At 44.1% G+C, this 23,761-nt stretch overlaps 1 protein-coding gene across 5 annotated transcripts in view; it reads left to right on the top strand.

Annotated features, from left to right (window-relative positions):
- Positions 1–23,761, top strand: part of KALRN (kalirin RhoGEF kinase) — a 683,494-nt gene that overhangs the window by 559,254 nt on the left and 100,479 nt on the right. The window contains exon 1 of one of the 5 annotated variants that reach the window (XM_081571710.1): positions 6,830–7,011. The exons of 3 other annotated variants lie outside the window; for them this stretch is intronic. In XM_081571710.1, the coding sequence (XP_081427836.1) occupies positions 6,927–7,011 (85 nt within the window). In that variant the 5' untranslated portion in view covers positions 6,830–6,926. Of the gene's footprint in view, positions 1–6,829; positions 7,012–23,761 lie in introns of those variants that run through there. One more of the 5 variants, XM_081571711.1, reaches the window with a different exon arrangement.

Below are 23,761 nucleotides of genomic sequence, written 5' to 3'. Positions count from 1 at the left end.
ATCAGTACTTGGCAAGAACCTCGGCGTTTTAAGCCACAGTCGCAAATGGAGGCCAGGACAGGATACTTTGGGAGAAATTAAGAACCATTCCGGTGTCAGCCATTAGGCAGTTTACAGACCAGAAATCTACGCAGGAAGATGGGGATTAAGGAGCATGTGGTTAGTAACTGGAGAGCGTAGCAGGTGGTGGGAGAATGAGTCAAAGGACCAGCTGTCAGAGTTTGAGAAAGTGAAAATATTTGAATTGGGGTGCTTCCTAAACTCTGTATCTACTATGCAGGAAGTAATCCCAGAGTCCCAAGGTCCATGGTCCGTAGCCCTGACTTCATATTGAAATCACCTGCAGAGCTTTAAAAACCTCTAGATAGGAATCTGGATCAGAACCTGAGAGTGGGTGCTGGAGCTGGGATTTACTGCTGGAGGAAAAGGCAGGTAAGTGACTGGTTAGGGTGGGACTGAGGAAAGCAGGCCTGCCCACAGTCACCGGAAACCATGCCAGAGTCCTCACTGGGCATGTTCTGTAGAAGGCGTGTACTCTGCTTTCACCATAAGAAAGTTCTCACAGGAATTTCTAGGCCTGAGTAGGGGCATAGTACAGTTGCTTTTCCTTCCATCTCAAGGCTGAGCTCTCATTAAGAAACCTGGATAAATGTTGTGATTTTAAAAAACTCTGTTCCTATAGATCTGAGGCGAATAAGTCTAAAGGATAAAATTGGATACATCTGTCAGTGAAAAGGGCAGATGCCTGAAATTATGGTCCAGTGTTCCTGAAGCCTGTGGCTAACTTCGGGCGAGAGGGCGCTAGTCACTGGTACCAAGCCCAGCATTGCGGTATACTAGGCCCAGTATGTCTGCAGGCTGAGACCAGCAGGAATTCTTTGGGGTTCACTGTTGTGGGAAATGGAGATGAGGTAAAATGGACACACAGATAGGTGAGAGCCTAATTCATGCAAGATAGACTTGGAGGCATCACTGAAGACAAATTCTGCCAAAAATAGGAATAAAAGTCAACCATCTGTTTGGAAATTAGGAACACTCCAGAGATACTGCTATAGCTCAGTGGTTCTTAGCCTGAACTTTGGGAGTGGGTGGGGTGGAGTTTGAAAACCTTGAGATTATAGACATTCCACTGTCTTATGCAAAATGATGTTTATTTGGAGGGGGGCTCAGATAAGGTCCAGGGATAAATAAAACTTTGGAGAAGAGTATTTAGGTGATGTCATCGAACCTCTCACACACACACCCCTACCTCTTTCTCGTTTCATCTCTTTCCTCTGTGTTGGCTTTATGGCAAGATGGCCTCCAGCTGCTTTAGGTTAACATTCTATCAACGTAGAAATCTTCTGAGAAGGGGTTGCCACTTTCACAGTAGTTCTTGCTAAGGTCTCTAGTTTATGATCCTTGGCTGAAACTGGGTCATGTGCTAAATCTGAACCAGTCCCCTTGGCTGGCTGGCTAAGCCCAAGTCATAGGCCTATCCTTAGAGTGGAGCATGGACACAGGGAGGGTGTCAGCTACACCCAAAAACATGGTCTAAGAATGGAGGAGAGCTGGTTTCTCAAAGAAAAATCAAAGTGCTGTTACAAAAAGAAGAGGGTGTGGATTGCAAACAGATGGGGAAGATTTCACTATCTAGAGAGTCCCTTGGACTGCAAGAAGATCCAACCAGTCAGTCCTAAAGGAAATCAGTCCTGAAGGGCTGATGCTGAAGCTGAAACTCCAATACTTTGGCCACCTGATGCAAAGAATTGACTCACTGGAAAAGACCCTGATGCTGGGAAAGATTGAAGGTAGGAGGAGAACAGGACATCAGAGGATGAGATGGTTGGATGGCATCACCGACTCGATGGACATGAGTTTGAGCAAGCTGCAGGAGTTGGCAAGTTCAGAGAAGCCTGGCGGCTGCAGTCCATAGGATTGCAAAGAGTCCGACACGACTGAGTGACTGAACTGAGCTGAACTGAATTGGTCCTCAATGTGTGGTCCTTCTACCAACAACATGAACATCATCCTGGAACTTGCAGAAATGAAATCCTTAGGCCCCACCCCACACCTACTGAATAAGAAAGTCTGGGAGTGGGGCCCAGTAATCTGCGCTGTAACTTACTCTCCAAGTAATTCTGATGCACACTCAAGTTTGAGAACCACCACATACAGCAGTGGCTCTCAAACTATGCTGAATCTTACAAAACACCTGGGGAACTTTGAGAAAATACTAATATAGCCTCACCCAAAGTGAATTAATCTGAATCTTGAGAGGGATAGGAGAGGAAGACCCAGGCATCAGTGGTTCTTAAACTTGGCTCCACCCTGAAATCACCTGGAGAATCTTAAAAAAAAAAATACTAAGGCCTAGAATTTATTAATAGAAAAACTTCCCTGATGATTCTAATAAGCATCTGTGTTTAAAAACCATTGCCCTATCATCCCCTCCAAATTGTCCTGAGGACAATTAAAACATCTAGATGTAGGTTAGAAGATTCAGACACCTATTTCCTTAATTCCCTAAACTCAAAACTTGGTCAAATATCTAACATTGATTCCCTTTTCTTTCATGTTCATGTTGAGTCTGTTGTAGCAGCTAGTTCCACAATGACTGGGATTGTTTCTGTTTGAGAACATAGACCCAGTGCCTTAAACAGAGCCTGGCACATAGTAGGCACTCAGTAGGTGTTTGCTGAGTCAGTGAATCAGTCTGAAATTGGTCAGTGTCTCAGTAGTGTTCAGGATTTCCTTGCTGGGTTTTAGACATCACTGGTCTCATTCTGGAAGGCACACAAGGATGGCAATGGGACTCTTGGGTTATTGATGCCTAACCAGTCTTCAGAATGGCCCCAAATGTGCTGATCGTATCAACTTATGATGGGTAGGTGTCCCTAATGGCTTTATTTTAATGTCCTTTAAATTGACAGTGGGTGGATTCCTGGTTAATAAGGACTAGTGGAAACATGCCTAATGAATCCTTTACATGGAGACTAAGACTACTTTAAGGGTCTACTTGTACTCAGATTCTTTCTGAAGTATATTTATAGAATTTGATCCCTGGGTTGGGAAGATCCCCTGGAGAAGGGAATGACAATCCACTCCAGTATTCTTGCCTGGAGAATTCCATAGAGGAGCCTAGTGGCTACAGTCCATAGGGTCACAAAGAGTTGGACGTGACTGAGCGACTAACACTTTCACTTTCACAGTACCACATTCTGTTACAGGTGTACAGTGTAGTGATAAGCTTAAAAAGCTATTTAACAATTTTTAAATACTCCATTTATAGTTGTTACAAAATATTCACTATATTCTCTGTGTTGTACGATATATTCTTGTAGCTTATTTTTTACCTCTTAGTTTCTGGTACTTTTATTTCTGAAGCAAGGGTGGAGTCTTCCTCAGACATCTAATTCAAGCCAGCTTTTACAAGATGATGTCATCAGCCTCTTGCAAAAGATTATGATGGAAAGATGATCCAGTATCACCTGAACACTGGTAAAGAATCCACCTGCCATGCAGGAGACCCAGGTTCGATCCCTGGGTTGGGAAGATTTTCCTGGAGAAGGGCCAGCAACCCACTCCAGTATTCTTGCCTGGAGAATCCCATGGACAGAGGAGCCTGGTAGGCTACAGTTCATGGGGTTGCACAAAGTCAGACATAACTGAGCAACTAACAGTTTCAGTTTTCAAACGCAAAGGCCCAGAGGAAGGTTTAAAGTAAAAGAGGTTACTCGTCAAGTAATTTTGAATCGTTTTTCAATTCCTATCAGAATGCCCAGTGTTTGGTGGGTAGACTAAATGTTGACTCATATATAGCACTCAGGCAGTGGATCACAGGGAAACAAAGTTCATTTTTAGAAGGTCTGAAGGGTTAAGATGAGACTGACCAATAGAATGATCACTGAATTCAGGAATCTGGGGTTTGGGCTGCATGAGCAATTTGAACTTTCATTTCTGTGTTTCTTATCTGGAGCACCTGGGGCACACTTCCTGCTTAACAGTGAGATTATTATTTAAAAACTTGCCAGAAGCCATCAGGGAGGTGGCAGTGGTAGACCTTGAAGGTAGATTTTGACTTTATGTTCTGTTCTTCCTATGGGGTGAAGATTTTTAGAATCTCTCTTTGGAGTTAAATCATCAGAGCCTCATCACCATTCATTCATTCAATTTCTTTCAATTTAAAAGAGGACCCTACCGTATAAGGTTTTTTGGTGTGATCGATGAGTTAATGTATAGACGGCAAAGTCTTGTCCTGTGGCTGTCTTTCTTCCAGGTGGGAACTGAGTGATCAAGCTTCTGCTTCATGTTCTTCTCACAAGCTTCCTTTTTATTTTTTTTTTTAAATTTGATGATTGGTCTATCGCTACCTTATGAATGCTGTATGTTTCCAGAAATCCCTTCTCCTAAATCTGGTCACAAAGGAATGGGAGAGATGGTTTGTGAGTGATGAACTCAGTGGTTCCTGGGAAGGTCCAGTTGGTGTGGTCCATGTGGGCTTCTGAGGGGCAGGGAAGTATGGTGGATATGAGCTTGACCTTGAAATATGAAAAGACTTAAAAAAAGGAAACAGCTAGAGATTTAAGTAAAGGAATGATAGACCCACTGGGAGTGGTTAGGGGAATGAGTGGACATGTTCCACCACAAGTAAGGTGTCTGCAGTTTCTCTAGAAACACTCACTCAAATCTCTTAACAGCTACTTCATGGATATGTCTTTTAAAATTCTCTTAGCAACCCTGTAATATGGGGATTATTTTGCTGTGAAAGTGCTGCACTCGATATGCCAGCAAATCTGGAAAACTCAGCAGTGGCCACAGGACTGGAAAAGGTCAGTTTTCATTTCAATCCCAAAGAAAGGCAAAGCCAAAGAATGCTCAAACTACCGCACAATTGCACTCATCTCACACGCTAGTAAAGTAATGCTCAAAATTCTCCAAGCCAGGCTTCAACAATATGTGAACCGTGAACTTCCAGATGTTCAAGCTGATTTTAGAAAAGGCAGAGGAACCAGAAATCAAATTGCCAATATCCACTGGATCACCGAAAAAGCAAGAGAGTTCCAGAAAAACATCTATTTCTGCTTTATTGACTATGCCAAAGCCTTTGACTGTGTGGATCACCATAAACTGTGGAAAATTCTGAAAGAGATGGGAATACCAGACCATCTGACCTGTCTCTTGAGAAACCTGTATGCAGGTCAGGAAGCAACAGTTAGAACTGGACATGGAACAACAGACTGGTTCCAAATAGGAAAAGGAGTACATCAAGGCTGTATATTGTCACCCTGCTTATTTAACTTATATGCAGAGTACATCATGAGAAACGCTGGGCTGGAGGAAGCACAAGCTGGAATCAAGATTGCTGGGAGAAATATCAATAACCTCAGATACGCAGATGACACCACTCTTATGGCAGAAAGTGAAGAAGAACTAAAAAGCCTCTTGGTGAAAGTGAAAGAGGAGAGTGAAAAAGTTGGCTTAAAGCTCAACGTTCAGAAAACTAAGATCATGGCATCTGGTCCCATCACTTCATGGGAAATAGATGGGGAAACAGTGAAAACAACGTCAGACTTTATTTTTGGGGGCTCCAAAATCACTGCTGATGGTGATTGCAGCCATGAAATTAAAAGACGCTTACTCCTTGGAAGGAAAGTTATGATCAACCTAGATAGCATATTAAAAAGCAGAGACATTACTTTGTCAACAAAGGTCTATCTAGTCAAGGCTATGGTTTTTCCAGTGGTCATGTATGGATGTGAGAGTTGGACGGTGAAGAAAGCTGAGCGCTGCAGAATTGATGCTTTTGAACTGTGGTGTTGGAGAAGACTCTTGAGAGTCCCTTGGACTGCAGGGAGATCCAACCAGTCAATCCTAAAGGAAATCAGTCCTGGGTGTTCATTGGAAGGACTGATGTTGAAGCTGAAACTCTAATACTTTGGCCACCTCATGCGAAGAGTTGACTCATTGGAAAAGACCCTAATGCTGGGAAGGATTGGGGGCAGGAGGAGAAGGGGACGACAGAGGATGAGATGGTTGAATGGCATCACCGACTCGATGGACATGGGTTTGGGTAGACTCCGGGAGTTGGTGATGGACAGGGAGGCCTGGCGTGCTGCGATTCAAGGGTCACAAAGAGTCGGACACGACTGAGCGACTGAACTGAACTGATAATTTTTAAATGAAGAAACTGAAGAGCAAAAAAGTGAAATGACTTGCCTAAAGTCAGATAGCTAGTAGGGGACAAAGCTTTGAACTGCGGTCTTATGGTTTCGTTCCCATCCGAAGCTTTCAAGTAACAACATTGCCAGCCCTGGAGCTGATAAAAAGGGGAGGCACTATTATTATTTAACCTTAAATATTTAAAAGAAGGAAAGAAAAGGATAGGTGAAGGTATTTTCAACACAGAGGGAGCTGTCCATATTCGGAGGCTGAGGAGAAGGAAGAGGGAAAACTTGTTAGAGAAAAAGCACTATGGAGTCTGGAACCTTCTAAATCTGCTTCTCTCTAGCTTCCTCAGGTTGTGTAGTTTGAGCCGGAGCTGATTGTGGCGGCCTTTGAGGAGAGGAAGTTACACTGAAGGAAAAGTACCTGGGTTGTGCTGTGGGTTGGGTACTTTCCCCCTCTCCTTGCCTGCTCTGTGCCCTGGGTCAGAGCGGCGTTGCATAAGGCTCTGGGCCACGCTGCCGGCAGGACTCGGGCCAACAGCTGGACTTTGGAACTCCGCCCCCAGCCCCGCCCTCCCCGCCGGCCCCTCCTCTCCTCCCCAAGGTGGCTCCCGCTCCCAGAAAGTCGCAGCGGCGGCCGCGGTGCGGGACGGCCGGGAAGGAGGGCCGAGGGTGCGAGCTGCCTCCGGGGCCGCGGCGCCCGCCGAGGTGGCCTGCCGGCTGCGCTTCCTCAGGTGCTGGTGCCCCGGGCCATGCCGGAGCGCTGGGGCCACCGGCAGCATGAAGGGCGGCGACCGCGCGTACACCCGAGGTCCCTCTTTGGGGTGGCTCTTTGCGAAGTGCTGCTGTTGCTTTCCGTGCGGAGGTGAGTGACTGTCGACACTGGCCCCTTCTTTTTAGGCAAAGACTGGACCGGCTGAATTGGGGGCGGGGGGCGGGGGGCGTGGGATGGGGAAAATGGGGCTGGGGAGCGGAGCGCGGGCGATGGACAGTTTGCTCCCAGCTGTGTTCTTGGCAGTTTCTACGGCACTACGCGGTTCGCTCGCTCTCTGTCTCAGGGAGCTTCAGACTTGGATGCGGAGCTCCAGTTTGGGAACTCAGTTACTTATCAGCGACTTTGGTTGTTGGGCGCCAGTCTGCAGGGGGGTGGGGCGCGGATGCGGGGGGTGGGGAGAGGGCACTGGGAGCTCTGCACTCCCCGTAGTGGCAGAGTCACACTTTCCTGCTCTCATTTACATATGGACCTCAGCCGCGGGTTAACAGATGACTCTTAGCTATAGGAATGTATTTGACACTTGTCTCTACACCAGGAACTATTTTTGCCAAGTGACAACTTTATTTGGGGACTGGAGCCGGCTTTTCTGTGCCTGGGCTTTGGCAGGCTAGCGTGGGTTTGCAGCTCTGGGCCAGAGCTTGGCTCATTAATTAACCAAGAACTCTCTATGTACCCAATTAGGACTGTATTTAATTTTTATGCTAATTTTAATGTTGTCGAGCGGCCTTGCAGGAAGCAACTAATTTCCCCAAAATCAGCCTGCAAAACAAGATGGTAAGAAGGATGACGGAAGGTTATCAGTGTGCACCACATCCTGAAAAAGAATGGAACCCTTCCTAGACAGAGTTAGTAGATGTTCCTAACACATTTCATGTCCCTTTAACACCTCGGCTCAAAAGGGTCTGTTTCTATGTAGTTAGAAGTGAGAATATAGGCTCTCACTTGACACTGGTCTTTTAAAATTTTCACCTGATGGTGTCTCGCCTCCACCCCTGTTTGCAATGCCCCAGTCTCCATGCCCATCTTAACCTGATAAGGTTCCCATGGAACTCTCTGGGACTTACCGGTGAATCAACTTTATCCAAGTGACCACCATCCTTTGTGCCCACCCTACACACAGCTCTGACAAATTCTCCATCCTAAGCAGGTATAAGGCCACAAAAACTAATTAAATCTGAAGGACCATTCCCCAAGTCATTTTGGTTCATAATCTCAGCGTTAGATTCTCTCAGTCTCTGCATGTAATTAAAACAGCTTAGAACTCTGTAATAGCTAACTCTAAAAATCAAAATTCAGAGGGAGAAAGAATTTTAGGAGGCCAGGGACCCTCACAAAAATCCAAGCCTAGTTCAGAACCATATAAAACCGTTGCTGGGAATTGAAAGAAGGGGGTATTAAAAGGGAGAGGAAGCCAGAAATGGCCAAAGCAAATCTGAGTGGGTGGGTTTGCGATGAAGGCTAGGCTGCTGTCCTGGTGCAGAGTTTCCAAGTAGGATTTCTAGGGAGTCCATTTCCTGTCCAAAGGCAAAATTTGGGAACTTGGGCGGTGCTTATCTAAAGGCCCTGCAGCTGCCTCCTTGAGCCCAGATGTGTGACAGCCCCAGCTTCCTGACAGAGTAATTCTCCAGGGGTCTTTCAGCCTTCAATTTGTTTGTGAATTGCTCTGGCTGGCCCTCCTGTGTTGTGGTGCAAGGAGGGGGCGGGGAGCTCACTTGGGGCACCTGCTTGGTCACCTCCTGCCTGCAGGACTGGGAAAGCAGTGGCTGCAGGCTCTGTGGCTTGGAGAAGAGGGTGTTGCTGCAGCCTGAGTGGAGGAGACTGTCTCAGCTGGAGACTGAGGGAAGCAAAAGTCCGGAGCAGTGAAAGCAACTTAAAAGGGAAAAGGAGAATAACAAAGGTGGGTGCCTCTCCTCTTCTCCCACTTTACTCCTTACTCTTTCCTAGATCTAAAAGATGTGAAGACGGGAAACTGGGGCTCAAATCTGAGGAGGATGGTGGCAGACGTGACTTAGCCACCCTTCAAAGAGCTCCTGGCGCCACTGGGCAGGGTGACAGTGTCTGAGGTGTTGGGTACTGCTTGAGGCTTCCTGCGTCTGCTCTAACAGAAGAGAGAGCTCTGAGTCCCCACCCAGCCTATAGACATCTCTCTGGAAGCCGACTGAAAATATAAGGTCTTGTACTGAGCTTGAATGCATTGTCCAGAGCCCCAGAACTCTATGCCCAAGCTGCAACACAGAGAAGGACTCAGGAGAGTGTCTGAGGGGCTGATGGTAGGGCATCGCCAGGGACCATTGGCCTCCCTTTTCCATTAAACCAGTTTCTCTGGTTGTAAAGATGACTGTGAAGTTGTCAGAACCCACTACTATGGTTCCTGAGTCAAGGGGCCCTGGCTGACTGTGACTGGCTTCCAGTCCTGCATTTAAAGAACACCTCCTAAAGTCTGGGAAAAAAGGAACCAAGAGAAAGTGGAATGTTTTGGTTATTTTTGACACAAACCTAAGCGATCCTGGACTTGCTCTGGTGAATCCTGAGCGGTTGTAATTTTTAACACTAGAGTAAGAGTTAAGGATTTAGTGATGTACCTATGTGGCCTTTAAGTCATATTTGAGAAAAATATAGATGAAGTTAGTGGAGCTTGTCTTTGGGTTTGGGAAAGTGGGGAAGGCAGCTATCTGGTGTTCTTCTGTTCCAGTTTTTGTTTCTGTTGAGTATGCGTGTGGCAGAGAGGTTTGATGTAAGATGATGTTCCTTCCCTACCTTGAAATTTGTGTTAAAGAGCAGGAAAACTGAGAATCATATATAGAATGGAAATAGAGATTGGTGAGAAGGAAGAAGGAGAGCAAATAACATTTATAACTGCCTTTTTGGAAGTGAAAAATAGCCAAACATGAAATAACGGGGTGTGTGTGTGTGTGTGTGTGAAGGCTGGTTGATCATTGATGCCGCGTTCTGTGGGAAGTTTCAGGATTGCTTTGGCTCCTTACACTTTCCTCTACACCTGAAGAAGTGGGTCCATTCTGGATTGTTCTTTAATGATCTTAAGATTTTAAAAAGCAACTTGTTTCCGAGTGATGAAAAGGATTTCAAGTCACCTGGAGGGTAGCTAAGTCCTACACTGTAGACTGGAATTTGTGACTTCTTAGATCAGAGAGCCTGGAGATTTTTTAGACCTGAGTGGGTGGCAGTCAGTTTTAGAGGCTTTAATTTTCTAGTCAACTTGTAATTAACCTTGGATCTATGGACAACTGTCCCTTCTTGGAAACGTTTCCTGACTACTGCCCTCCTCTGTTTTTCCACAGGGTTCACGGCATTTATTCATACTTGCTTACTGTTATATCATTGTCCTTGCAGCTGAAGCCCATGTGCCGACACGGCTCCCCATTTAGACAGTGAACAGTGGCTGGTTCAGGAGACTATCTCAGAGGTGAAAAGAGGAAGGAGTGGTGACTTACCCAGGCTGAGTCAGCTCACAGGAGAGGTGCTGGAATCACATTCCCATGGCTCTCTCATCACAGGGGTGGGTGGGTCTGGGTAAAGGTTATGGGGGTTTACAGGGCATTTGCAAGCCATCTTCATCTATAATTTCTTTTCTCCTCCCTACCTTTTCCCAGAATAACTGAGTAGGAACCTTATTCAAACCCTTGATTTGAATGTCCCTTCCCTAGCTCATTTTATAAACTGAATTTAATGTGTGAAACCATGACAGCAAGTTTCTTTAGAAAGGTGTTGGTTGCCTCAGAGAGGAACAGAAGTGACCTTCACTTTGGTTTACTTTAGTTCACCTCCCAAAGGACAGAGAAGCCTTAGGACATTGAGGAATACATACCATTTTCTTTCTTTATGTTCCAGGAAGTGACTTTACCACTGTAAAAATTGAATTGACCATTTAACATGTATGTTTTCCCAACACACCTCTTGGTTTTCTCTGCCTCCCAGGGATGTACCTTAATCTGGGGAGAATTTCCAAATATACATACTGTCCCCAACCTAGATCTTATACTTCTCTTCCCATCCCTGATTCTCTGACTCAGTTCAGTTCAGTCGCTCAGTTGTGTCCAACTCTTTGTGACCCCCACGGACTGCAGCATGCCAGGCTTCCCTGTCCATCACCAACTTCCGGAGTCTACTCAAACGCACGTCCATTGCGTCGGTGATGCCATCCAACCATCTCATCCTTTGTTGTCCTCTTTTCCTCCTGCCTTCGATCTTTCCCAGCATCAGGGTCTTTTCCAATGAGTCAGTTCTTTGCATCAGGTGGCCAAAGTATTGGAGTTTCAGCTTCAGCATCAGTCCTTCCAATGAATATTCAGGACTGATTTCCTTTAGGATGGACTATTTGAATCTCGTTGCAGTCCAAGGGACTCTCAAGAGTCTTTTTCCAGTACCACAGTTCAAAAGCATAAATTCTTCAGTGCTCAGCTTTCTTTATAGTCCAACTCTCACATCCATACATGACTACTGGAAAAACCATAGCTCTGACTAGATGGACCTTTGTTGCTAAAGTAATGTCTCTGCTTTTTAATATGCTGTCTAGGTTGGTCATAGCTTTTCTTCCAGGGAGCAAGTGTCTTTTAATTTTGTGGCTGCAGTCACCATCTGCAGTCATTTTGGAGCCTCAGAAAATAAGTCTCTCACTGTTTCCATTGTTTCCCCATCTATTTGCCATGAAGTGATGGGACCGGATGCCATGATCTTAGTTTTCTGAATGTTTGATTGTCTAACTAGTTAATAGTAATAGGGATACCAGTTATTCCCTGTTTTCCAGTCATAATGTAGCCTAGTAGAGGTAGGAATATATGGATTTGGTTGGGGTGGGGAAGATTGGAAATGGAAGCCAAATATCCTTCCTTTGGTACCACTATAAGTCCAGTAATCATTGATCATGCTGTAGGCCTATCACCGCAGTGGTTCCACGTGGCTCCTGGCGTGCTGCAGTCCATGGGGTCGGACATGACTGAGCTACTGAACTGAACCTGAGATAAAAAGATAACAACTCAGACTCTTGTGTTTTTATGCAATGTGTGTGTGAGGGAGGAGGAATTCACGTCTGAATCCAAACAATGTTGTAGACCTGCCTTAGTCTGGAGTAGTGCTTTTGCATCTACTTAGTGAAGTTCTTCTTGAATCTTGATGCTTCTCTTCTGCCCTAAAAACACTCCCCATCCTTTTGATGCTGCTCCTTTTCAGTGAGTGTAAGTGGCTGCGTGACTGCCCTCTCCTTCAGACCAAACCCCAGATTTTCCCTGCTCTTGAAAGAGCACGGGTCTGAACTCCGAGAAGGGCTTCTCAGATGAAAGGGGCTAGCTATATCATGGGACATTAGAACGAGAAGTAACTTCAGAGATTATTTAATAGATCTTTTTTTTTTTTTTCATACAAGAAGAAACAGATTCAGCTATTTAGTAGTGAGGTCAGACGTATAGCCCTTTCCCAGCGCTCTTTCCACAACTGCATTTTTCTCTTCCTGCCCATGCAATCAATTTCTCTTACTCTGGACAAAGACATCTCAGATGTTGAGAAGGGTAGAGACTGACCCCAGGCTGGAACTTGGGTGTTGACTGTGGAATGATCTGTGGTTCCTGCGGGATGACTGGAGTCATTGGGATCTGGACCTGCCTGGTCTGTTTTGAGCAGCTGTTCTGTCCCAGGATCACAGAAAGCTGAGCATCTCTGTCTCTCCCAGAGCAGTTTCTGCACATTATTCTTAGTAAATATCTGTCCATGTTTTTCCCTCTGGTTCAATTTAATTCCAAGGGTCCCTTTCCCCCCTTTTTTCTTGTCTTTTTCCATGAAATGTACACTTTCAGGTGAAAATGAAGCAATGAGATGCATTCCTATCATTCCATTTTTAAACGTCACTGGTTTTTATGTAACACACAGTGTTTTAATTCATTTGACACATGTTTACATGCTGACTGCCTGCCAGCCCTGCACTGGATACTGGGGGAGAATGGATGGGAATCATAATGGTGCTGACCCCATTGGGCTGTTATGAGGATTAGTTAAGAGAATGTGTGTAAAGGACTTAGCTTACCACCAGGTATATAAAGTGCTTTAAAAAGGTTAGCTACTGATGGTAACAGTAATTGTAATACTAGACATAGAATCGGAGAAGGCAATGGCACCCCACTCCAGTACTCTTGCCTGGAAAATCCTGTGGATGGAGGAGCCTGGTAGGCTACAGTCCACGGGGTCGCTAGGAGTTGGACACGACCGAGTGACTTCACTTTCACTTTTCCCATTCATGCACTGGAGAAGGAAATGGCAACCCACTCCAGTGTTCTTGCCTGGAGAATCCCAGGGATGGCAGAGCCTGGTGGGCTGCCGTCTATGGGGTCACACAGGGTCGGACATGACTGAAGCGACTTAGCAGCAGCAGCAGCAGACATAGAATGCATACCCAGGGGACTCCCAGCTAAATATGTGGAGTCTTCTGGGTGAAAATGCTGCAAATATACCTTCCTGAGGAATTTAATTGTCTTGGTTCAAACCATTGTCAACTGTGCCTCACTGCTGTAGAGCTGCCGCTGTGGGGAAAGAAAGCCTATATCTGTAAGTATGATAGGGATTTCCTTCTTTTTTAAATTAAACCAATTAAAACTTTAAAAAACAAAACACTTCTAGTATTATAATCACTGGTTACATAAAAGAACGTTTCAGAGTAGGTACTGGCAAGATACCATAAGCATTCTTGAGTTATTCTTCTCTGAGGGGAAACACAGTGTGTAAGAATTGGATCGTGATTACACCAGTATTGAAGTTTAGGTCCTGAGAACCTATGTTAAGTAAAAAGACATCATGTCCTGCCAGCCCCTTGACTTTGGCTAACAATCTAGTGAAACATTTTTCTGATCCCATCAGCCAGCATTTGTTGCACATCCTTCATTTGCAAAGATTTGCAGGTCCTCTTCAGGCTGTTTTTGCCTAGGTAAAAACCATGACCTGCTCACCACAGCCCTTGAGATTCTAGACATTTGTCTGAGGTTTGGCCAGTATGTTGTGTATTCCTTGTGGATGGGAGACATGGGTAGCTTGGTCTATTCAGTGACTAATGGAGCTCCTCTCTTGAGGTTGACAGAATCTTCTGTGTTATATACTTCCTGGAAGGAGGGGAGCCCTGGTTAAACACCTGTGAGGCAGCCAAGAGGCTGCCAGAATGACTTTTGCCAGATAAAAAGCAAAGATCAGAGTTATGAAACAAGTCCTTTCACATTTTTCTTACTTTCCTGGAGACCACAGTGAGGAAATCAGCAAATTGAAAGGAAGGGAAACCCCCTTCTGCTGCTTGGTTGAAACAGTACCTCATAAAACACCTCTGTATCCAAGAATCTGCTCTCCTTGGGGCGGGATTCATTGTAGGCCTGTGTTTGGTCTCCTGGGGCACCTTGCATGTGCAGGCTCAGGACTGCTCAGAAAGTCCCAGTTTTTTCCCTTCCTCCATTAGCATATCCATTATTGCTCCTAGGGAGAAAGGGATATTATCCTTCCCCATCCAAAAATGAACCAAGCCTAACTGTTGAAAAGAATTGCAAACAGGCCACTTTGTGTGGATTTTGGATCTCAGTCTCACACCTGTGTGGTGCCTCCTCCTCTCCTCTTAAAGGAGAAGAGCTCCAAGACTGGTTACCACTGGAGAACATATTGGAAATACAGATTCTTGGCCCCACTGATTCAAATTCCATTGACTAAAACCTAGCAGTCTGCGTTTTAACAAGCTCTCCAGAGGGCTTCATATTTTTGGTTTGTTCTTTTCTCTCCACCCTCCCCCACCTTCCTCCTCCCTTGCCCAGCTCCAGCAAGGGCATCTGTGACCTGCTTCCTAGGAATTTTGCTTCCTGGGGATTGAGAAGTGGGGAGGGGGGTCCTTTCCACTCACTGTTACTTGAGGGGGATGGGATGGGAGGAGGGGTTGGCATTAAGACCATCTTCTCTGAGCCCATTAGCCCCCAGGGGCGAGGAAGGGTAGTTATGGCATCCTTCTTCCCATTTAAGACTCCTTCACTTTTGTGATCATTTGCCAAAAGAAAAAAGTCAAGGGACTTCCCTGGTGGTCTTGTGGCTAAGACTCTGACCTCCTAGTGCAGGAGGCCCAGGTTCAAACCTTGGTCAAGGAACTAGATCCCACATACCACAACAAAGACCTGGCACAGCCAATAAATAAGTAAATAAAAAAAAAAAAAGAAAAAGAAAAAAGTCAAAAGTTAGGCAAACCAAAAGCCCATAAAAGTAAAACTTTGATAACGTAATCCTAACTACCTAGAAACAACTACTTGACCATTTAACATATTCTCTTCTATGTATTTGCTCCCTTTTAAAATAAATGGGTTCATATTATATATTCTGTTTTAGAACAAGATTTTGCTTAATCTTTGAAACGTCTTCCCAAGTAGATATATTTCCAGGATATTTTTAGTGGCTACAGAGAGTTTTGCCATAGACAAGACTTGAACTTGACAATTGTCAGGACTGATTTAATAAAATGGCTAAAATCTGGTGGGAAGGGATGAGGAAGAGCCTTGGGTTAAGAGATAGATCCTTCCAGAATCAGATGGTTCAGACAGATTCCTGTGGCATTTACATATCTCCACTCCCTATTTTGCACCTTTCCTTTCCAAGGAGTACAACTTACCCCCTTCCCCATGAGACCCGTGTGCACAGGGCTAGAGCTGCAGGTTTTACCCACTCAGCCTTTTCTTGCTTACTTGGTATTAGGAATCCCCTCAATCTTGAGGCTTCTAACTGTGCAGTTGCTTTCACCAGCCGGTCCAGGGATTTTTCTCTTTCTCTTTTTGAGACATGCCTCCAAAGAGATAGGTCATTTCAAAATTATTGTTATTGGGAAAGAGAGTCTTGATTTACTTTTTTCTGCCTTGGGAAAGCATTTGAAAATACAGATAAATGATGATAAAATTCCATTACTTAGAGCCATGTTAACATATTGAATATATCCTTTTTATCTTTTTTCCATGTGTGTATTTTTTCCAGAAATATGATATAGTAGTATTATAAACTTTTTTCACATAACATATTAAACAATTTTCACGACATTTTTGTGAATGCATCCAGTGATACGCCAGATCGGTTCAGATTGGGATTGTTAAATATTCAGGATTTTGAGAGTGGATGGTTAAGCTTGAGATCAGCCATAGTGGGAGTGTTTATACTAAGAAGGTCACCAGACACCACAAATCAAGGTTTTTTGTTTTATTCAGAAACCTGTTTTATTAGTATAGCACTAGATGCTCATTTTATAATGTATAAATATGGTTGTTTTTATTTTCAACCTCCCTATTTTTGGTTGTTTCCAATTTTGCTATTATCAACAATATTATAATGACCATTCTTTTTTTTTTTTTTTTTATTTTAATTTATTTATTTGGCCGTGCTGGGTCTTGGTAGCAGCATGCGAATTCTTAGTTGCGGCATGTGGGATCTAGTTCCCCCACCAGGGATCAAACCCGGGCCCTGTGCATTGGGAGCATGGAGTCCCAGCCACTGGACCACCAGGGAAGTCCCTATAATGACCATTCTTATAGTTAAGTCTTGACACAAACCTATAATTACTTCCTTAGGATAAATCCCGTGAAGTGGAGGTCCTGAGAGAAATGACATCCCAAATTTCAAGACTTAGTTGCCAGTTACCCCCAGTTCTATACCCTTTGAAAGGAAGAGTGTACTGTTCTTTGTTTAAAGAGGATTTATGAGAAACATCTTCTGGGACCAGGAATTTCATGTCTCTCCTGTTGTTTACTTCTGTTTACATTTTCTGAATTAACTTAATTCTTTTTTTATAAGGAAATATGCTGGCTGAGAGCCTTTATTTCTTACGCTATGTACTGATAGGTATGGTGTAAAAAAATACACTTTGTGATGGTAATGGATTGAGAGGCAATATATCATGATGATTAAGAGCTTGGACTCTGGAGGCAGAATGAATTTGAATCCCAGTTCTACCATTTACCTATGTGACTTTGTGTAAGTTACATAAATTCTGCCTCGGTTTCCTCATCTGAAAGATGGCAATCTAGTGAAATTTGATGATCATGAAATCTAGTCATAGAGATCTTACACGGTTTAGATAGTGAGTGGTATGTAAGTGTTGGATTATTGTTAGCATTAATGAGTGTATAGACGTCTCTGTGGAACTGTGCTGTCACATTCGAATGATTTCATTAGTTCCTTAATCATATGAGAAATTGAGCTGAGCATATTTTGTATGCTCAGTCCCCAAATATTTGAGTACCATGTGGCAGGTATTAGACTAGCAACCATAGAGAATTTAAGATGTTTCTATGCCCCTGAGGATCTTTTAGTTCAACTTGGTAGTGCTCGATAAGTATGAAACAGTAAATAATGACCCCTCTAAAAAAACAAGGAAAATAGTTGCTGAAGACAATAAGAGGAAAGATGCTTCAAGGATCTGCCTGGTTTCTTACTAAAATAATTATGCAGAAGCTGATGGGGGCACAGTGGCCTGGGATCTGAGAGGACTTATCAGGAGATTTAGGGTTCTCTCTGGGCCTTACAGGTTTTTAAAAATTATTTTATTTATTTATTTTGGCTGTGCTAGGTCTCTGTTACAGGCTTCTCTTTAGTTATGGTGCACGGACTTCTCACGGGCTTCTCTTGTTGCAGAGCATAGGCTCTTGGGCACACAGGCTTCAGTAGTTATGGGCCCAGTAGTTCCCGGGCTCTAGAGCACAGGCTCAACAGTTGTGGGACATCGGCTTAGTTGCCCTATGGCGTATGAGATCTTCCCTGATCAGGAATGGAACCTGTGTCTCCTGCATTGGCAGGCAGATTCTTTACCACTGAACCACCAGGGAAGCCCCCTTACAGGGGTTTTTAAAGGGCTGAGTATATAGTGTGCTTAAAGCCGGCAGGGAAGTGCAGCAGACCATAGAGGAGAGGTTAGACTTGGCTTCTCAAGCTGTGCTAATTCCATAGCCACCAGCCATATGTGGCTATTGAGGACTTGAAATGAGCCTGGTCCAAGTGGAGCTGTACTGAAGTGTAAATTACATGCCAGATTTAAAAGATTTAGTTCAAAAAATGTAAAATAGTTCAATAATCTTTTTATTGATTACATATTGAAATGATCGTGTTTTGGACATATTGGGTTAAATATAAAATATGAAAATTAATTGTACCTGTTTGTTTTTACTTTTTACTGTGACTACTAGAAGATTTTAAATGATGTAAAATTATACGATTTTATTTTTTATGTAATATAAAATACATGGCTCATATTTGTGGCTTGCATTATATTTCCCTTGGATAGAGCTTTCCTGCATCTTATAGTCGATTACACATTGATGTGCCAGAGTAAAAAGGATATAAAATTAGAAACTTTCATCCCACTCCAGGGCCAATTCTAGCCCATTCCCTCAGTCCTCTCTGTAATTCCAGGAGGATGGCAGTCTCTCTGATGCTTGAGGATGCCCACAGGCCTTCTCCACTGAAACCTTCAAGAAAAGCAGTTATACATTTTCCTTTCTGAGCCAACATAATTTGTGAGGAAACAGGACTAAAATCGCAAGTTCTCCTCAGAGAGCTCAGATTAGCCACCTTTTAAGAACAAAATGAGGGAAAGTCTTAAAAAGAACAGTGAACAGGAAGAGTGACAATGTGCTACGCGCTCCCAACTCTCTAACCCTCAACTGATGGACTTCACTGCAGTCCTGCCTCCTCATGTGACATGAGAAGCATGGCTGGACTGTCCTCAGGATCTGATGGATAAGATGGGGCTGTGTGGCAGGGTGAGGGGAGCCCACTGCTCTGACTTGGGACTGAGATCCAGAGGAGACCTGACTAGGTGCGTGAGTGCAGCTCTTGGTTGAACTCAGGCAAGTTTCATTTTGCCATTTAGCTGAATGACGTTTGATGTTTGATTCGTTCTCAGCAGCATTTTTCATCCCATTTTTGTCCTTTCAAAGCTTCACTGAGTGCTTGACAGAGTGCACCTTTATACAGATATTGGGACCATCTCTCTATTTGTGTAGGGAAAATGTATATATAGCTCACCTTGCTTGTATGGTGTCATAGATTGCTAGAATGTTACCGCATTACACAACAAAAGATCTCAGTTTTATCCTTGAGAAGAGCACTTTGGAAAAGATAAAGGACTTGCCTGAAGTATTAGCTGGTACTGAGTAAAATAATATCATTCTGTCTGTAGCACACTGCTTATACCTTTATAGAAAAGATAGTGGAATCGCTTCTCGGCCTTTTGGCTAAGATCAAGTGTAGAAAAGACAGTGAAATGTAGAATGAAAAAGTGAGTGTTAGTTGCTCAGTCATATCCGACTCTTTTCGACCCCATGAACTGCCAGGCTCCTCTGTCCATGGAATTCTCCAGGCAAGAATACTGAAGTTGGATTGCCATTCCCTTCTTCAGGGGATCTTCCTGACCCAGGGATCAAACCCAGATCTCCTGCATTACAGGCGAATTCTTTACTGTCTGAGCCACTAGGGAAGCCCAAATGTAGAATAGTCCTGCTCTTTTATTTGGGGGGATGAGGAATGTAGAAGCACTGGATCAAGTCTTCTGGGAGATCGAGCTCTTTGGAAGGAATCTAGAGGGGCAGGGGTCCCAGTGAATGAGAAATCACTCTCTGGTTCCTGAAACTATGTCCTTGCCACCTGCTCTAGATTTGCTACCATTGGAATCTGCCCTGCTGTGGCCGCTTGCATCTGGTGTTTCTAAATGTCTAGAGGGATCCTGGGGGAACTTTACCACTGTGAAGTCACAGCTGAATTCCTAGACGCTGGAGCTGAGGGTTAGGTCTCACTCATCCTGACCAAGTCAGGATCTGTTCCACCGTCCTGGGGTCTCCAGGGGAGGCCAGGCGATACTGGGGACCTTCTTTAGACGTGTCATGAGGCCTTGGCCTTCTAGGCCTGATGGAAGGTCAAGGTTGATCCAAAGCCAGGCCTGGGTGAGAGGGAGAGAGAAGGAGGTAGAATTTACACTGGGCAATAGGGAACTTGAGGAGAAACTGACATAAGTACTAAAAGTTTTGTTACTACCATTCTTCTGGTCCCCAAGTATGTATTATTTGCATTCCAAGCCTCATTTAAAAGAGTCTTTTGCAAAAGTTTTGCTCACTATCATGGGAAAACAGAGGGAAGTAAAGTAAAAGAGGCATAAAGCCAGATAGTTTTTGGAGGTCGCCTTACTTGACACTGGCTTGCTTCAAGAGCTCATGTGCCATTCTTTGGTCCACAAGCACCTGGGGAACCTCTACAGTGTCCACAAAGGATTACTGGTGAGGTCCTCACTTCCTAATTCATGACCTGAGTCCTAGGGAGCTGTCCTTTTCCTCCATACTTTGAAACTGGGATCCAGAGAAAAGGGCTAAATTCCCACTCACCGCTGCCCACCCACCCTGGGCTTCCCCACCCCTGCCCCTGGCTCTAGTTTCTGCTCTGGGGCGTTAACCATCCACAGCTGCCACCTCCTGTAGGGATACGCCCCCCTCACGTGTGAGGACAGTTTTCAGCTTAGTAGGAGTGACCATCTTCAGTAGTGTTGTAGACTTGACTCAGCAACATGCTGGACATTGTACTCGATGGCTTCTGAGACTCTTTCCAGTTCCCATTTCACAAAAGGGTTTAAAAAACAGGCATTTCTATTTGTTTACTTGAATTCTGTGTGAAAACAGAAGACCTCAGTAACCTTTTGAGTTTTTTGCAGTCTATCTAATTTTTAAGTCCCTGTTTCTTTGTGCTTTGGTTTGAAAATTATACCCCCTTCCCAATTTAGCTTATGTCTTGACCACCAAATAGTGCTTCCACTTGGAGTGTAATCAGCCACTTCTCCCAGAGTGTCTGTGGATCTCCTCAAACAGCCAGCTTCCCAGCTCCTTCCCAGTGAGATGGTCAGGTCTAAATTTAGCTGTGACCTTCTGCCAGCATATGTAAGCTTGGGCTGCAAGAGCAAAACAGAGCTGATCTGTCCTCAACGGTGTGTGCAAGCCTTCTCCAAAGGCCAGAGCAGGAGGGGAGAAGAGGAGGAGTTCAGGGTAGGGAGAGGTATAGCCATCCCAGGTGACAATTGGAGTTTATCCAGTCTTGGCTGGGTCCCTGGAGAAAGTCAGCTAAATTCTCCACCCTCTTGGTTTCTTCCCATTGCAAAGAATCAGCAACATAACTCACCTGGATTTGCAATTACCATGGTTTCCTGCCAAGCATTATGCCACAGTTACGTGCTCACTCTTGCCTCTTATTCCAAAGTCACCAATCCCGGGTTCATGAGATACAATCTGCACGTTGTATTAGATAGATTTCCACCCTGGTTTTGTTGTCTGGAGTGTATCTTTGTTGGGTTTGTGTCTTTTTATGTACATATCTCAGAGACAGGACCAGAGACAGTGTCCATAATACTGGAATAGCTTTGCGCATTTTTATACTAAAAATGTATAAATGCAAAGGATTGAAATTGGTTTAGTTTGTAAAATATTTCTTATTATAATTTAGTCACACCTCCAATTGGTGTTTATAGTCATGATTAGCATCCTACACCATAAAATTTATATGTACGTATGTGACATTTTTAGAATGGTATCAGATTGTGACTCAAATAGGGCAGTCTTATTTTTCTGTTTGATCTCTAACAAACAGAGGCAGGTTTGGAGAGGCTACATGGAGTGTGTCTTTCCAAAATGCCCCAGCTTGTACTTGCGAGGAGAACCAGATCACAAAGCTCCTGGAGCTGTGATTCTAGCACTTTGTAACAATGTCCAGTTAGTCTTACAAACAGGGACTTGACTCAGAAGGGAACATGGGCCATTTAGCTATCTTGTGCTCATCTGTCACTTTCTGTAAGTAAACAAGAAGGATTTTGAGGGCAATTCTCTTTTGAGCTCAGGTCTCTAAGGGAAGTGTGAGTTAGAGGGGTCAGACTGAGTTTCCATCCTGTCATTAGAATTTACTATACTGCTTTAGTCTAGTTACTTCTTTATGCTAATTTTTTCATCTTTATACTTGGGAAAATACAGGTATTTACTGGAGTATATCTCCTAATATAGTCTTGGTTTTCTGGCTCATAGACTGCACTCTGTAAATGCTAGCTTATGAACAATCATATTCTTTCTCATTATATTTCTCTGTCTTATAGGGCAGTAATTTGAGATGGACCATTGTGGGATGGAGGATTAGTGAACATTTTTCAAAGCTTTCCAGGAAAGCAGATCTGAAACTTATTAGACCTCTGATTAATGGCCTTTTTGCCAAATTTTTGATCCCTGGGAGTGTACATTTTCAAAATAAGTTGCTGAACTTGTGGGCCCTAGGGCTGATTCAGGGTGCTAGTTTTTCTTAAGAGTTATAAAGGTCTCCTCCCTACACCTGGAGGCCAGTGTGTTGGGTTCTTAAGCACTTTCTCAGCAGGTTATCTCTAACAACCTTTATATTTATTTGTTTAGTTTGTGCCGTTATCCTGTATTCATGTCCAAAGTTGATCATTTTGGATGTGTTCCTTTAATTACTGCAGTTAGCTGCTGTGCTCTGGTACATATCTGATCTTCCATTTATGGCTCAGAAATGTTCTCTCTGTCATCAGCAGCCAGTCAGAGCTTCTTGTATTTAGAAATCGCATTTATCACTTTTAAACAAAGAAACTTGACATTTTGGTTATTAAATGAATATATTAGTGGTTAGATTTAAATTACTTTTACCAATAATGAAACTCACAGACCCTCATGTTCAGTGAGAAAGAGGAAATAAAAAGTCTCTAAAATTGATTTTCTTTGGGCCTGTGTGGAGTCAGGCATGTGATCATCTTTGACTTAATCCCCATGGCCCAGAGAATAAAATATTCCAGTTATTTTAGGACCTACCCCTGAGGTGGGGGTGGGGCTGGAGATTGAGCAGGGACAGGGTTTCAGCTCACAAAGCTGGGAAATCTGAGGTGCTCCTGTGAAGGGGAAAGAAAGAAGTGGGTGCTGGGGAGGCAGCTGGCAGATATCCTCTCTGTTGACCTGTAGGCCCCTTGGTCTAATGAGAAAGTGCAGTGAGTTGAAGGACAAATGAAGTCCCTCTGCCTCTGTTGGGCATGCTCAGAGGACAGCACCAGCAGCTGTTCTGGAAAAGTAAGGTTGTGTGCAGGGAAGGCCTTGTGAAGAGGTAACATGGGGAGTGGGTCTTGAAGGGTCAGGAGAGATACTCTTCATCCAGGAAGCTGGGCAAAGGAAATAGCATGGGGAAAGAGGTAGGGTCCGGGAATGAAAGGTAGTGTCTGTGGAAATGATTTACCAGGTGCTACTACAGCTTCCCCTTTGTTGTTCCCTGGGGAGTCAGCCTACACATTTCACATATGAGAAGACTGGAGCTCAGACAGATGAAACAATTTTCCCAAGAGCATGTGGTTAATAAATTGAGTCCTGGTTTCTTCTCATTGTTCTACTCTGTCTCCCACTTACCCTGCTGCCTGCCCAGCTTGATTCTGATCCTTGTATCAAGTTCTATATTTTTTATTACTGTGCTGGAATTTGGTACAGTTCCATATTGTGTTCTGAAACTATGGGATAGGTTTGCAGTTCCAGAAGCAGCTTTTTCTTGCAGGGTATTACTTTTATTTGCATATATAAACTCTGTGCTGCCAAAGCTGTTAACCTAAGTATTGCCTGGTACACACACACACACACACACACACACACACACACACACGCACGCACGCGTGCACACACTATTATTCCCTAAATAGCAGAGGCCTAGAATGTTTGTCTACTTTTGCCAACATCTGACTGTGATTATCTTTAACCACAGTCACTCTTGTTTGTCTCTTAAAATAGTATCAACTCTCTCAGGGAGGCTGTTTCTAGTCATCACAGCCCTCCCA

This window comes from Giraffa tippelskirchi, chromosome 2 (assembly GCF_054371585.1).
Source record: "Giraffa tippelskirchi isolate mGirTip1 chromosome 2, T2T-mGirTip1v1.2.pri, whole genome shotgun sequence".
Taxonomy (NCBI): domain Eukaryota; kingdom Metazoa; phylum Chordata; class Mammalia; order Artiodactyla; family Giraffidae; genus Giraffa; species Giraffa tippelskirchi.
The sequence above is the reverse complement of the archived record's forward strand: the minus strand, read 5'-3'. Positions and strand labels throughout refer to the sequence as shown.